Below are 17,708 nucleotides of genomic sequence, written 5' to 3'. Positions count from 1 at the left end.
TAAATTAAACATCGAAATAGCGTGCTTTCAAAGGATGTAAACAATTCATATTCTGTAAACCGTTGCGCTTTGTAAGCATAATTGCTTTTATGTGTAATTTAAAGCAACAGTAGCAACACACAAGTCGTTTTTATCTGCTGATCTAAAAGTTGAGTAATTTGACAGTTATACATAGCGTGTTGCGCATTAAAAAAGTTACAAAAAGCATCAAGTTTAACTTTTGTACGAAAGAGACTCGTTTATGATATAGTTAATTATGTCCGTGAGAGGATCACATGAAACAGTGGGCGATTATCCGCACGCTCGCTCATTTCGCTCATTAAATTTTGTCCCCCACTGTCATCGGTCCGACCACTGTGTAATCTCCGAGGTTGACCTGTTATACGGAATTATTTTCATGTAATTCTACCACATATTGCTGTTGTTAATGATCTCGTTGTTGGGATTTGGTCGCGTTGCATGAATTGCCATTTCACGTTATTACATTAAAGGTGTTTCTGTGTTTTTGTATCGTTATAATTCTACTTGTCTTGTATAAAAATGGTACACGCTTGTTGAAAATACTTGGCCGTGTTTATAAATAGCTATAATTGTACGTTTTGCTATTTATTTTAAACGTTGTCTGTGTCTAGTGTAAAAAACATGTAGTATGTAGCTGTATGGGTATGTGTAGTGTGTATGTGTATGTAGCTTTACGGTGAAGGAAAACATCGAAAGGAAACCTGCACAATAAACCTGCGAAGCAATTCAACGGTGTGTGTGAAGTTCCCAATCCGCACTGGGCCCGCGTGGGAACTACTGCCCAAGCCCTCTCATTCCAAGAGGAGGCCTGTGCCCTGCAGTGGGACGTATATAGGCTGGGATGATGATGAAATTAATATTTTTGCTTTTCCGTAGGCTACGTCTCAAGTATCAACGCAGCTCGAGTTTCCTTCACCGTAAAGCTCATGGCGTAAAGAAAATTCAATGGTGTATGTAAAGTTCCCAATCCGCACTGGGCCCACGCGAGAACTACGGCCGAAGCTTTCTCATTCTGAGAATAGGCCTGTGCCCAGCAGTGGGTACATAGCCTGGCATGATGATGACGGCTCCTAAACACTTTTTTAGCATTTAATCCAATCGCGCAATATTTCTGAAGCCACATAAATAGCAATATAATATTTTACATCGGTCCCCTCTGGGCTCCCGTATATTTACACTTTTGAAATACACCCCGCTTTATAGCCTCTCACGTTATGGATTGAACGTAAAATATATCAACGTGTATTTTTATGTAAAAATGTTTTAGGTTCGACATAAACAGATATTGATAGGAAGATCGCTTTAGCTTATAGCTGTAGAGTGAGACTTCATCAAAATAAGTTTGTGTTAAAAATTACATTTTTTATTTTTTCTGACTGTACTTTTTGTTGAATGTACTCGCATAAATTGTCGTCCAACCACAGAATAAGTACAAAAGTGACGTTTAGGTACCATCAGCCAAATATGTGGTCTACCACCCTAGAGTTGATAATTGTTTGGATGTCATAAAACAATAATCCCAAAAGACGTGTCTGTCAACTTGAAAGTTCGACTTTAGCGGAACTTGTTTAAAAATTGGTAGACCACTTATTTGGCTGATGGTACAGGAATCGTGCTTACTTTATGCTTTTCTGTCTAGCGCATAACTCGTGTTCACAGCACGTGTAGTGCTAGGGTTGCTACGCCCGGAATACACTAGTGAAGGTTAGAAATGTCATATCATGAAATCATCAGATGTCGTTTGAGTATGGTTCGACAATTAATAATGAAATTAAATGAAATTTATTGCGTATGAACTAAGCTACAGACGATTACATATTACCTATGCGTAACGTTGCTTTTGTGATGGCAGCCATATTGGATTTAAATTATATTTTTCAAGCCCTTTCATTTGATACCCATATTGAACGGATTGAAAAGAAATACGCACTAGATAATTTTCGATGGAAGCCATCTTGGATAAAAACTACACCACATTTTAGCGTGTGTTGCTGCACAGAAATGCAGAACCTTATTGCTTTATTCTTCAACAGGTTAATACGTATTAAAATAACGTTACAAATGCGCTATGTTAACATGCAGTTATTCATTTTATTTACAGTCCGATTATTGTACATACACACGTATAAACTTATTACACTAATAAAAAACGCATTCGTTTCGTTTGCAGCGTAGTAAATAAAATAAGCGCAAGCACGACACGCGGGCGATCAGAGGCGGTGCGCGGCAACCACTGTATAGCACACTCTAGGGGGCCCCAGACATCTATATACTTGTAGCGGAGAACAAAATCGTGGAGTGAGCCGCGCCTGGTCAAACTTACATAACCAAATTTCAACTCAATCCGACCACTGGAAGAGGGTCAAAATGAACTTGTAAGATTTCACCCAAACCAACAGTTTAGTAAAAACTTTGTAATAATGAAATGTAAAGAATATTGAAAGTCTTTTGTTTTTTGGCAATATAATAGGTAGGTAGGTTGAAAAGTTGAATGAAACGGTTAAATGTTTCACAAGTTCACATTGTCATCGACATAGTGCTTGTTTTTGTGTACCTATCTACTTTAGCCGCTTTGTGAATGATATATTTAGTGGGAGCTCTGCCAATGCTTCGTCGTCCGGTTCGTGGTCGTCACTCGAAGACTTTTCTCCCCCAACGGCTATATGTTCTTCGAGCGATGTAGCCCGCCCATTGCCACTTCAACTTGCATAATCTCCGAGCTATGTCGGTTACTTTAGTTCTTCGGCGAATTTCCATAAGTTGATGTAAAGCTTGTAAATGGGTCTATATCGGAATCAATAATTAACTTTTGTCCTAATTGTAAATTCCATAATAACTTTGGTCGTAATGATCTTTTGCCATATTAACGTTTGTGAACGACTGGCGACATTGTGGAAATTGCGGGCATCCGGTGGATTAAAGTGGCGAGTTGTCGTTCATTGTGGCGATCTAAGGGAGAGAGGCCTTTGTTCATGGTGATAATCCAATGCATTTCCAAATCCAAATTAGGCACCTTGACTTTTTATAGCCAATCTATGACTTTTATTTCAACAAACCATAATCTCACTCAACGATTGTCAATCAAACTAAAAGTATCCGCGCCCGTAAAGCACCCAACGCATTTCGCGCCTCAATTTCAATAAAAGAACACGTAAAAACCGTTACAAAAAGGGGAAACGGGGCAAATATCGCTAAGAACATAACCCCTTATCGTATCATCGCATATTGGGCGCTGTCAAATTTTCATAACGCAGGCGCCTCCCCTAGGAAATGCGGCGGGAAGCTGGGGTGAGTTGGCTTTAGTTTATCGATGATCGGTGGGAAATATGAAAGTGTAAGCTCTCAATCGATTCTTAACCGACTACATTGAATATTTTCGAAATTTATATCACAAAATTTTGTGACATTATTTTGTGATATAAATTTGAAGATATTTTTAAGGTGATCTTCCGTCTGTCAACTTATCGAACTTTCACAGGGCTGTATCAATTGAACTGTCTTAAGCAGACACCTAAAACTGTCAAAATTTAAGATACAAACACTCTTTCATGATGTGTACACATAGTTTGAATTGTAAATGATCTTGCCTTAATTATTTTCATTACTGTACTGTTTACAATTTGTTTTGTGTGCCAAAGTAATAGCCGTAGCTTTTGTCTATCTACAGAAGCCCTTGTTGCGTCCGTCTTCGAACTTAGGCCTCCTCTTCACGTTCCATGTCTGTCTGTCCCCTGCCACCTGATCCCGTATCTTATGCCGTAGCTTTATCTTCCTAATATTATAAACGCGAAAGTTTGTATGGATGGATATTTGGATGTTTGTTACTCTTTCACGCAAAAAAGTACTGAACGGAATTGCATGAAATTTGGCATACATATAATATATACCCTGGACTAACATATAGGCTACTTTTTATCCTAAAATAATGTATGGTTCCTGTTGGATCAAAAAAGGTTTAGGTAAGCTATACCTATACCAATTCTGCGCGAGCGCAGCCGCGGACAAATATAAAAGGTACCTATAGAAAAAAAAACTTCGGCATTTTTGCCGTAGTTACAATGGTATAACTACGACCAAATTCGCATTTGGGAGTTCTACAAGCAATGTGTTAAGAAATCCACGAAATAAGTAGTAATCGTAGTCTCATCATCGTCGAAGACGTCCATTGCTGGACAAAGACTTTTCCACCAAAAAACGTCATAATAACCAGTCCTGCCCCATCCGCATCTATCTCCTTCGGGTTCGCAGTCCACCTTTATGTAAAGCTTATCCACACTGCTTCTTTAGGAACGTGGCCAAAAAAACCGGCCTGAAACGCAATGTCACACTTCAGTTTGGTAACTTTTAAGGCCCTTTCACACTTTAGTTCTTCTGCGGATCTCCTCATTTCTGATTAAATCCCTCAGATAAACTCCAAATACAGTTCTCTCCTCTTCCTGTGACTTTGCTTTGAAACTCCATAAAAGTGAGTGACCACGAAATAAATAAATACTAAATAATATATCTAATAAATAGTATATCTGTTTACTGTACTGGTTTAATTAAATTTACCAGCATTTGCAGTTTTAAATGCATTTTGCAACGTTAAAGCCGCAATGCATTATTTTATGGCTTAAATGGCAGTCATTATGTCAACAAACGTATTACAGCGCCAATTTAATAGTATTAATTTTACTACTGAGACTAGTGCTCTGTTTCGCGTGTTTACTTGCGGAATAATTAGATTTAGTTTGCTAGAGTTTTTTTTTTATTCGTGATAGTAATTTGATATCGATGCTTATGCCTATTTTGTGCGACTTGCATTTGGTCGATTTTTTTGTTTACGAACAAAACTCAAACAAACTTTGCTTTTTTTTTGCAGGTGGTAGGACCTTGTGCAAGGTCCGCCCAGATTGCTACCACCATCTTGCTCGTTAATCCTGCCGTGAAACAGCAGTGCTTGCACTGTTGTATTTCGGCGTGGAGAGTAAGACAGCCGGTGAAATTACTGGCACTTGAGGTAGGTCTTAGGCCTCTAGGTTGACAACGCATCTGCAATACCCCTGGTGTTACAGATGTTGATGGGCGGAGGTGATCTCTTACCATCAGGAGACCCACTTTCTCGTTTGACATCCAGTCGAATTAAAAAAAAACTTTTGTAATCTTTGATAGTTAAGTTTTTTACGGAAAACTGAATTAACGATCTTGTCCTACCCTATAATTAAATAAATAAATGAAAAAAAAAATGTTTATTATAACACCAGGTAATTAGAATTAATCATTACACTGGCTAGATCCCAAAATAGGCTGAGCCTGTATCTTAGGACCCGGAGTCGACATATTGACAGTAAAATATTTACTGTTATAACGTCATCTAAAATTGCTAGATCTTGTAATATTAAAATTAAAATGGAACGAAATAACAATGCTTAGTCAATGCAAGCGTTTGTATAGGTTTGGAGCTTGTAAACATTTACAGGGTCTTGGCATTTTTCGATAAAAAGCCTGTTTAGTAATTTATATTGCTAAAAAACCAACACTTAAAGAGTTTACCCATGACTGCCCAATTTAATTTCCACAGAAGAGTTTTTTATACGGCATTGAATTAACAAACCGACAGCCAACTTTTTTCACTATATTAACAGCTGTAAAACACTAATGCTATTTAATTATATTGTCCTTATGACCTGGCTCTCCTCAAACGATTAATGAAGATATCAACGATTAGTTAATCGTTTTATGAAACGGGTCACTCACGTACCTTTTTATAGTCGGGGTTTTGGCCATGACGATTGAAGGGAAAGGGAAAGGTTGCACACCCAAAAGTAATGACAAAAACATTAAATTTAAAAAATCAAAAACTCGATTGCCTTAAAAGCTAAAAGGAAGAAAATAAGTCTAGTGGTCTAGAACTCTGTCAAGGCAGTCGGGTTTTGATTTTTTTAATTTAATGTTTTTTATTTTATACTTTATTGAGTTTACATACATAATAAGAACTAACCTAAGATAGCTTAACTAACTGTAACAATGAAAATAATTATAAAAAGAATACCCGTCTAAAATATATTTTTTGATATTTCTGTGAAAATAGTAGATTAAAAGTATTATAACCCATATATATTTAGAATGGGCTAATTAGCTTTCATTTGATTCCCATATTGTTACAATACAAAATATATTTTTTTATTACTTCGCCATAATTTTTTTATAGCAGACGCCATTTTGAAGTATAGAATACCCTTTGTCACTCCAACAGTTATGACGAATCCAATGATACCTCAATGCTACAAGCCGTCCAGCCGTTTAGGCAGAAATGGACATACATTCCCACATACATACATACATACTTACATACATACAGACATACACACATACGCTCGAAAAACATAACCCTCCTTCGGGCAGTCGGGTAAAAGGAATATAAAATCTCATTATAAGATTTATAAGTAGGTGAGCAATACAACATGCTCTATATACGTGTGACTTTGTCTTTTGGCTTTGAACATTGGGAAAATTCGCCGTGAAATGAAAGCTTGGAGATGGTGTAGGGTATATGTAACACGCGCCCAGGATGAAGACCCGGGTTATATTCCCGGCTCCAGCATTTTTTTTTTTAATGTCTTTTAGTTACGGTTTACGGTATAGATAAGGAAAACCGAAAAATTAAATATGCAAAATTCACATTTTTTTTATATTTCAAGTCATTAAATCATTAGGTAGGTATTGTTTTTAAGTTTTTTTTTAATGATTAAATCTCTTTTCTCTCGCAGTACCATGTTTTTTTGTGTTTTCTCAGGTTCTAGTACATTACGATACTCGTCAATATTTTTTTCTTTTTGAACCACCATTTCTGCAATAGCCTCTTTCCTACTAACTGAGCTGGGTAAATAAATAAACGGCTTTTTAGCCACATGCTTAGCTCGCTTGACATTTTTATTCTTCATTTTACCAGCCCCCTGTACCACAAAAGTTACAAGTGCTACTACTTCTACAAAATTGTTAAGTTTCTCTTAGTAAAATGTAACAATTTTGTAGAATTGTAGAAGTTGTAACTTTTGTGGTACAGGGGCCAGTTTTGTGGTTAAATACAGTTCGGTCAACGCTCGACTATAAATATGCGTGCGTTAAACGCTTAGGCTGCATTTCCACCAGACATATACGATACAAGGAATGTGTTTGTCGAGAATCAATAACAGTTGCTTCATTTACCTATTCGCTTAGCACAGCACTAGTGGAAACAGTTGAGCCGTGGAGGATAAGTAAACAAGCGTTTCTATTGGTCCCTGAGAAACACATTCCGCGCAACGCATCCTCTCACATCTCTAGTGGAAACGCAGCCTTATTTCAAAAGTGAAATTAATCGTTTTATACGCCGGTTTAACTGATTTCATTTGTTTTTTATGGTTGGCTCTGTATAATCTGTTTATACTCAGACGATAATAATAATTAAAGAAATTAAATAAGTTTTTTTTTATTCGACTGGATGGCAAACGAGCAAGTGGGTCTCCGGATGGTAAGAGATCAGATCACCACCGCCCATAAACATCTGCAACACCAGGGGTATTGCAGATGCGTTGCCAACCTAGAGGCCTAAGGTGGGATACCTCAAGTGTGTTTGTTTTTCCGTTGTAAAATTTCACTTCAGTAATAAAAGGACTATCCTATTCCTGATTAACATTTAACTTTATTTTCTTGTTTTCTCATTCTGAGAGGAGGCCTGTGCTCAGCAGTGGGACGTATACAATACAATACAATACAATAGATACCTACAATGACTCTTTATTGTACACCAGAAATAGTAAGCGACGTATATAGGTTGGGATGATGGTGATGATGTTTTTTTTAATAGTTTTTTTGTTTTTGAGATTATTAGGATTCTTGGGATTCACTCTGGTTGAGTTCGAAACATCAGTGTAGCGTGATGGTGGTGATAGTTGTGTTTGCGTGTATTCTTAAGCCGAGTTTAGACATGCAAAAAAAAATCATGCAAGTTGCATTACATTGCGGCGCTCGATTGACCACTACAAACTCGTTGGCTTTACGGCCTCGCAATGTAATGCAACTTGCACGATTTTTCTTGCAAGTCTAAACTCGGCTTTACAGTGTGGAGGGCTTAAGTTACTTTTTCTTGTAGTATAAAACATAAGAAATGAATGGATTTTGAACTTTTTGGATAGCTAAGCTTATGCAAAATAATTTGAACTACACAATCTGTTTCGATTTTTTTACTATTGTTAGACTAATGATAATTTGTCGTAACTTACCCACATATGCAAAACATTCCGTCCTTCAAAACTACCTTGCTTTTTATTTATTTACTGTAACGGCATGTTTTATTAACTACCATTGCTGAAATTAGATCCAAGCCGTGGCAAAGGAGATGAAACTAAATTTACCTGCTCATTAATAATAGACCCCATACTGTTGTATCTAATTATCTCCATGCATTCTAAAACATCGAGACGAAACCCCTTGCCACAATAATGTAACACTTCATACGAATCTGAGTCCAACCTAACCTACCTAAATATATAGTTCATTGATATAGTCCTCCGCAAAGTCCGATTCTTAGTTTCGAGACCACTTGACCTGACAAAAATGAACCGAAATGGTCGCAAATCCTCCAGCATATAATTGAGGCAAAAGGCGCTGCGGCCCACTAATGGCCAGGAAACGGCCACCGCCATTAAGGTAACGACTGAGTGACCATTCTACCAATTACTCCGTCTATTGATTTCGTGAAACGACTTTTTGTTAGCCCAGCTTTAGAAAGTTCACTCGAAGCTGAAGCTGACGGCAAAAAAAAAGTTTTTTGTTGTGAAACGAAACAAAAGAAGTGAAATATTCCGGCGCCACACGCGTGAGAGAGCTACGTTTGTGCGACATATTTTGCAAATGTCATTGTCATCATCATCACAGCCATACGTCACAGTGCTAAGTTTTTGTTCTCGAATGGAGACCGCGGCTCGGCAAGCGCAGCGTAGGTCGTTCACCAACGAGGTGGACGGATGACCTGGTTGAAGCCGGGTTCACGGTGGATGCAGGCCGCTGCCAACCGAAGCGACTGGAGGTCTGTGGGGGAGGCCTATGTCCAACAGTGGACTTCCTACAGCTGATATGATGATGATGATGTTTTTATAGTTTAACTAAGAAGAAGATACAAAAAAAAACAATTCAAGCCCGCTTTAAAATGAAAAAGTTGAGTCGAACTTGGCTATGTTTTTAGCAAAACCAATGCCGTCGGCAGAAGTGAGGTAACTGTGATAATCAAATCTGTGAGTAGATCGTTTGATGTTTTTAGGGTTCCGGAGCCAAAATGGCAAAAACGGAACCCTTATAGTTACGCCATGTCTGTCTGTCTGTCCGTCCGTCCGCGGCTTTGCTCAGGGACTATCAATGCTACAAGGCTGTAATTTTGCACGGATATATATGTAAACTATGCCGACAAAATGGTACAATTTTTTTTGTATTATTATATTTTTATGGTACCTCCCATAGACGTAAAGTGGGGGTGATTTTTTTTTCTCATCCGACCCTATAGTGTGGGGTATCGTTGGATAGGTCTTTTAAAACCATTAGGGGTTTGCTAAGACGATTTTTCGATTCAGTGATTTGTTTGCGAAATATTCAACTTTAAAGTGCTAAATTTCATGAAAATCGAGCGTCCCCCCTCCTCTAAAATCTAAACCGGTGGGTGGAATTTTTTTTTTAAATTTATGATGGTAGTAAGTATATCAAACTTTCAAGGAAAACTATAACGGCTAAGTTTGCTTGAGATATATTAGTAGTTTAAGAGTAAATAGCAGCCTAAGGTATAAAATATACCTAAACATGGAAGATTCCGTATAAAATACGAATCCTTAGAAAAATATTAAGTACTTATTTTTTTCGTCATGGCTACGGAACCCTATTTTGGGCATGTCCGACACGCTCTTAGCCGGTTTTTATTACAAACTGGGTTGTGATTGTAATTGACATTTTAAGATAAGTATAGTAGTTTGTTTTGGGTATTATCTTGTACTTATTTCATTTTTTCATCTGTTAACTTTGTCTAACTTTGAGTGACGTAACTGACCTATCGGTTGCATGCACCATTAAGTTCAGTTACCTAATCAATTTTTACTTGGCTTAAACAAAAAATGGTAATTCTTGTCAATAACCATAATCGTAAAAACTACTGGACGGTAACGGTTTTTGAATTATATTTTTATGTTATGACATATCAAAGATAAAATGGGTTAATGATAAAAAAATATTCCAGGGAACAAAATTTGTCAAATCCGAATGTGACAGGTGCCTCAAAGCTCCGACGGAAAAGCGGGCAAATTCAAATGTCCGTTTCTACGGCGATGTTTTTTTAAAAGCTCGTGTAGACGTTCTCTTTTATGTGCCAAATTTTCTTAATTATTTTGAAATTCGAAATATTTTTTAACAGACTTGTAGATATGGTTGAAATAACATATTTTTGTAAAAAAAAAGGATTTTTGAAAAAATTTAGATGTCTGTATCTACTTTGCTGCCATCGAAATAAAAACAGACACAAATATTTAAGTGAATGAATTGGATAAAATTTCATTCACATATAATTTAATTGAATACCCGAATATCCTGCTGTATTATAAACGCCAAAGTTTATGCCTATGTGTTTGCGTGCGAGTGTTTGTTGCACTTTCACGATAAAACGACTAGACGAATTTGGATGGAATCTGATGAATAGATTGGAGGTCGGGAATCCGCGTAAAATCTAAAAATGATAATCGCTTAGTCTAGATGCATAAATATGTTTTTAGAATTTTTGGAAATTCTCATGGGAATTTATTTAAATTCCGAAATTTCCATTTAATTGCTGGATCTAATTATTTACGCGTGCAAATTTATCTCCCAAGTTTACATAGGATACTTTTTATCTCTGAAAATTGTAGTCTCCGCAAGTCGTTATCGACATCGTCGTTATCATATCTGTGGTAGGACGTCCACTGTTGGACGTAAGCCTCCCCTATAGGCAAAAGATTGAAATGCAAAACAAACTGACTTCAAACAGTCCCTATATATTTCAGATCCTATAAACAGTTCAACATTTACATCGACTTGCGGATTTCGACTGTTAGAAGCAGTTAAAAATACATAAAATAAATGAAACAGTCGTAAAATCGGATTAATTCAGTCTTACAGCTATAAAATAGCAAAAAACATAAAAGCTCACTTAGGATACTTTGTTAATTAGACATCTTTATCGCGTGCACCGTTGTTTTTTGATACTATTGCCTTGGTAGAAATAAAGAGAGAGACAACATTTTTTTTTTATCCTTGGATGTTAAAGCGAGTAGGGTATAATTTTCATTTATCCTTGGAACTGATATTAGGTACAATTGTTTTTTAATTAAGTGAGCAGGTTTTAATCAAGGTTCCGACCGTAAAATATATTTAAATATCATAATTAAGTAAGTAATTGATTAACTAATAAATTCATTTAATTAACAGTCTTTTATTTTTATGTTTGCTTATTGCATTTATTTTGACTTACCTTACTTAATTATGTGAAAAAATAATCGTATGTTTTGCTAAATCAATACCTAATTCTAATTGATTTCTAACTCTACACTCATTATTTTTAGGTAGGTACTTGTCAGTTGCTATTTGCTGTTTTAGAAGAAAATAAAACTGACAGAAAAACGGCCAGTATTAATTATCTAACTAGTATCTACTATCTATGCAATCTCCTTGCAATCTCGCTAAAACATTTAAGACTGAGCACAGTAAAAAAAAAAATACACACAACAAGACAAGATGCAGAAGGTATCAAAATCCTTGACACTGACCAGGGGTTCCAACCGTTGGGTACAAGGCAATCAGCTGGGTACTGTTTTAACCAGCCGTAAAAGTCGTGTCAGTTCCAAAAGAACGGCGCTTACTGTTATGCTACTACCGCAAACACAAAAAAAAATTTTTCGTGCAATATCATGTCCAAATTGACCCATTCTGTCAAGTGTTTCCGGCCGTTGGCAACAGACGTAATAAGGGCTTAAGTCAAAAATTCCCAATTTACAACTTAACTGCTAAACATGGTATACATTCGGACAAATTGTGCCTATCGCATTTTTTCAAGTGTCAAATTGCCAAGTATCGTGACAATTACGGACTGGACATCCGTAGGATCCTAGGTGGTCGCAAAAAACGAGAAAAAAAGTTTTTTTTTAAACCGGGACCCACACGCGCCGGTGCCGCAATTAGTGGATGAATCACTGGCAATTGGAATTGAGTACGGTGTGATGCAAATTGGTAGAATTAAGATGTTGAGGATTACTTTAAATTGCTTGTTCGGATTGTATTCGAGAGTAAAAAGACTTGCTTTGTCCAGGAGCTATTTTGGAATTTTATGTAGGTATGCTCAAAACAAAAATAGATAGCCTAGTAGTTGTAAGGAGCATGAGTATGAATATTACTGAAGTCATCATGATCATCATCATCATCATCATCAGAAAGACGTCCACTGCTGGACATAGGCCTCCCCCAAGGCTCTCCACTCACAATTTGGTAGCCGGCCCTCTGCCGGTGATTAACTATAGCGCCCCCTGCCCCGCCGTTACCATGACCGCTACCAGAGCCAGGAATAGCAGGGCCACCGGGGACTAGGGGTCTGGGCTGATTTTGTGGGTTATCTTGTTCTTTTGGGGAGAAAATGCCTTAGTCGCCACGCTTGGCAGGCGGGTTGGCGACCGCAGTTATACCATACATACATACTATACATACGATTATTGAAGTATATTTGAATAAAAGTAAGGAATGAATTTCTTTCTTACATTATCAATTAAATGTTGTTCAATGATTTGTCAAAAAACATTTTTAAAAATGTAACCAAATAAAGTTAGTAGGTACAACGAAAAACAGTCAAAAATTTAGTGATTTTTTTCTCATGCGACAAAATTTCAAAACGAAAATCACACGAATCCCACCGATATTAAAAAAAAACATATTTGTCTATATTAAAACCCAAATCAAATTTTGGTAGCCTTATTTCCGGTCGCTTAAATCATAAAGCGGAACTATCACAGGCAACACTTTCTGTGGCCACAAAAAAGGGACCCTCGCGACAAATTACAGGCGCCTCAGACCAGACGCAAAAAACGAAAAAGCAACTTACGACGATTTCGTGTGTCATCGCACCCGCAGGGCTACTACGAAACACGAAACTCGAAGTTCATGTCGTGCGGTCCCCCTGACACTTATACTATTTAATACGAGAGCGAGAGGGACGGTACGATACGAACTTCGAGTTTCGAGTTTTGTAGTAGCCCTGCCGTATCCGTGACCGTAAGGCTCGATGATGAAGTCGTATAGTTATGTTAGAAATAATGTACCGTAAGCCGTATTTAGTGTGCATTTTATGCCACAAACAATTGCTACCACCATCTTGCTCGCTAATCCTGCCGTGAAGCAGCAGTCCTTGCACTGTTGTGTTTCGGCGTGGAGAGTAAGACAGCCGGTGAAATTACTGGCACTTGAGGTATCCCATCTTTGGCCTCTAGGTTGGCAACGCATCTGCAATACCCCTGAGCGGTGGTGATCTCTTAACATCATGAGATCCACTTGCTCGTTTGCCATCCAGTCGAATAAAAAAAAACAAAATGACGTCTCAAATAAAAAGCAAGAGAAGAATTATATAGAAGAGGAAGAGGAAGTTACAGAGGAGAAAAGTGAACGTTCAACACACTATCAAAAAAAATGGAGTGAGTTGATTGGGAATCCTGTAGTCTAGTTGGTAGGACACTTGGGGCACATAGCCACAGGAGATGCTGATTCGAATCTCCCACGGTGCACCCGAAAATCTTTTTCTTTTATAAAACTTAAAATAAATTTTATTTGGGAATTTGATTGGTGCAAGTCGATCCCTATAACGAATTTTGTACTAAAGCAGAGTCTAGTAGAGCCGAAAACTCGTTGGCTTTACGGTCTTGCATTACATTGCAACTTGCACGATTTTTCTTGCAAGTCTAAACTCAAATTTTTAAGTGAGTGGCCAGAAAGGAGTAAACTATCCGCACAACAGCTAATTAAAACCGATAATGTTGTCTTCAACATAAACAATAGCGGAATCATCGATAATGCCAACGAAGCTACATTCCCAAAAAGGTTATTGATTTAAGAAGTAACGCTTAAGGAAACGAGTAATAATTAGTTACTTCGACGTTTCGACCACCTTGCAGTGGCCGCAGTCACGAGTTGGTGTTGTTAATGGTTAAAAGTGAAAATCACGAAAGTTTTAAAGTTATATCTACGAGTATACCATTTATAGTGCCAGTATCGTAAGTTAGAGTCGCAAAAACTTCTGATGTCTCCTTCAATTCGTGTGTTTTATCGATCTGAATTGTTTAGCAGACAAAATAATGAAGGCTCGGACGCATGCAACTTTGGATCAGTAGCGTAGCTAGGTGGACAAGGGCCCCGGTGCATAGAGAAAGAATTGGGCCCTCAACCCCTCTTTCCACGTACATAGCTTGAACTTATATTGGCCTTCAAAATTATAGGTAGGAATAAGAATAGGATACAGTGAGTTGAACTTATCCCTAGTAGGCTCGAGGCTCGACCCTGCTCACAAGATTTTTTTCCTCTCTTTTTCTTTTATGCTCCTCTCTTTTCAAAGCTTAGGTTAGAGGGCCCCTTGAGCTCCAGGACCCTGGTGCAATGTACCACCTGGGCCTGCAATACATACGCCATTGCTTCGGATAACTTTTTTTATTTCAATCTAACCAGCCATTGACCTCTATCTCACCTGATGACAAGTGCAGATGAATCACATAGTTAAGTATAGGAAGTGCCACTGGAATTGAGTTCGAACAAGAACATGCCATTTTTGACATTCACTCATTCATTTCATTCATTCTCCTTTTATGCAATCAGCTGTGTGTAATCATTCACGCCAACTCTCTTGGCACTACCTATACCAACATATTCACTTTGACTCACACCTTATCAGCGATTTAAAGTTGCAACTTAAATAACCGGTATGATTTTTTCTTCGCAAGAATCCTGTTTGTTTTGTTCTTCGTTGACAGCGTTGTTAGGAAGATTTACGACTGACCCTATTTTACTTTAAGTGAGTTGTGAGATAACGATTTTACGGCTAGTTAAGTAAACATCGAGTTAAGTGTGGCTTTTAAATGGTTATCTAATGAGATGAGGCGGGCAATATACGAAAAGGATGGATCTATAAGAGGAATTTTATAGTGATAGGGTTATGAAAGGATACAACTACACTGACGAGCGAAAATAAAGGGTCGGTTACAAAAATGACGATAACTTTAAAACCCGCTGTGATAGCTTCTTCAAGTAAAATGAGTTTAGTAAAGAGTTTTATTCTTTATGTTATTGTTACTTATATATAGTTAAATTAGCTCAATGTACTTTTTAAATAAAGAAATTATTTTTAATAGTTTAGGACCTATTGCGATTCTAGTAACCGACCCTTTATTTTTGCTCGTCAGTGTATATTCCTTGTAGATTTCTTTGACCCTTAAAGGATTTACTAGATTTTCCTAACTTAGCATAGAATTAGTTCATAGTGGTACCTAACTAAGCGAAGCAGCGTTACAATAAATGTATCCAGATTCAAAGTAAAAAAAAAGTAAATATCCTACACCTTGGTCTACAGGGGATTTCGATCGCTGAAGTTGCAATACTGCAATACGGCCGAGACGTTTGGGATGATATAGGCATATTAGGGCTTCATCTTTTTAAGTTGCTGATTTATTCTTTTTTCTAAGTTTTCTGGTAAAATATATTATCTAATACCCCAGTTGTTATAATAGTAGATAAATTAAGGCGGTCCTGATATATGTCTCATCGGTGGATTTTACTCTATTTTCATATTTGAAATTATACGATATTTTTGGTCGGATAAGCCAAATACCTAAAAGTAAAGTTCGTGTACGAGATTAGCACATTCGATGCCAGTTTTGTAGCTAGAATTTAGCTGTTGAATGTTTCGTTTCAAACATTAAGATTATTTATTTTATCAGGAGTTGATAAACTAGCAAGCAATGTTAAAGAATAAGAAAAGAGCAAAGAGCAAAAGGAAATGATAATTGAATTAGAATATTTCGCAGATACTTACATTATGGTTAACTTAACATTGAAGCAAAGTAAGTATTTATAATTGTGTAAATAGCCATAAAATTATAGTAAATAACGTTAAGGTAAACTGTCAAAATGGGCCTCAATAGGTACACAGTTTAGCTTACGGCAGTTACAGAAACCGCAAATTGTTGAGCAAAACAAGCGCCAACCAATGATAGTCCAAGGGAAGTGGTCATAGCTAGAAGAGGAAATGAGATTGTAAATTGTTTTGATAGATTTGGGATTAGTAATGATTGGATTAAATCAGATAGAGCCTTTGTCGGTAAACGTGGAATGAAAAGATTGAAAATGGATATCATGTTAAAAGTTCATACACATAAGTTGATTAAAGGCTTATGCATCGAAAATTATTAAAAAACTGGATAACAAATTGAGAACTTTATTTATGGTTCTAATGAAAGTAGGTACTTGAAAAAATTCAAGAGAGAAGATTGAGAAAAATAAAAATATTACGCTCATCATCATAATAGACGTAGTAATAAGTATTTTTACGCTGACTAAAGCTGTAAGTAAATTGATCTTGTTTATTTGCATCAGGGGCTTACTCGTAGCAGCTAGTGTAGAAAATTATGAGGGCAGATTTAAGGCAGAAGCACAATTACAATGGAGTGTTTGATTAACTAAGTATTGGTAATTTTTTTTTTTCAGAATTTCTTGGATCACCGTATCGTCAACCTACACAGACAAAATGGGTATTTCAACGTTAGTTTAATCAAAGTGTTAACAAGCATATTGCAGAAGGTAAACACTTACCATTCAATCTATCCTTAACGACTTGATGCGCGAACGCTGCCGCGGCAGCTTGCCGCATCGGATCCAGGGCAACTCCCCACGCACCCAGAGCACCCAGAGCCCTATGGGCCGGGACCCTCACCACCCCAGGGTTGTTGAACCCATATCCCCCCATACTCAGTCCTGGTCTTAACAACAAGCCAGAGTTAGGGTACAGACCGGGTGGGTGAGAAAAATTTAAAGGCATATTAGAGTCTTTCCCATCGTCTTTAGCACTCTCCGATTCAGTGTCCTCACTTCTGTCACTTTCGCCCGAGTTTCGCCGTTTCTCTATTTCTTCAAAATGTTTTCCTAGAAGCCTTGATATGCTAAAGGGTAGGTTGACCCTTGGTTGTGTGTCTGTCATGTGGTCGTTTGGTGAATCGTGGTATCTTTCATGATAGCTGTGCTCTGAGTCTCGGTCTTCTGAAGCTATGCTCCTATCGCACTGCCCTGACAACCGACTGTCTGAATCTACATTGATTTCTTCTTGATCATCATCAGAATGCACTGACGACATTTTCGCTGTTTATTAAGTCTTCAAAATTTTAAAACACTGGCACTCAGTTGCTTCATAAAATTTGACAGTTAACGAACATTTTCCAATTTTAAACACCAAATTTATAATTAGAACAAAAGTATGAGCGCTATTTTCATCGGTTGCTATCGAACTCGTGCAAATTTGAATCGAGCTCAGTTCGCGCGACCGCCCGCGACCGGATCGTCACACACAATATCAAACAAAACGAGCCAATCAGGGGCGCCCCCACCGCTTCGAATTCGAACGCGATAGTTTGACCGCA

General features: G+C 37.5%; 1 protein-coding gene across 1 annotated transcript in view; it reads right to left on the bottom strand.

Moving 5' to 3' along the window:
• LOC141442194 (T-cell leukemia homeobox protein 2-like) overlaps nucleotides 1–17,708 on the bottom strand; it is a 47,353-nt gene extending 29,645 nt beyond the window's left edge. The window contains exon 1 of the mRNA XM_074107108.1: nucleotides 16,888–17,708. Coding sequence (XP_073963209.1) covers nucleotides 16,888–17,425 — 538 coding nt within the window. The 5' untranslated portion in view covers nucleotides 17,426–17,708. The remainder of the gene's footprint in view (nucleotides 1–16,887) is intronic.

This window comes from Choristoneura fumiferana, chromosome 25 (genome assembly GCF_025370935.1).
Source record: "Choristoneura fumiferana chromosome 25, NRCan_CFum_1, whole genome shotgun sequence".
In the NCBI taxonomy this organism is placed as follows: Eukaryota; Metazoa; Arthropoda; class Insecta; order Lepidoptera; family Tortricidae; genus Choristoneura; species Choristoneura fumiferana.
Note: the sequence above shows the minus strand (reverse complement) of the source record. Positions and strands in the feature narration are given on the sequence as shown.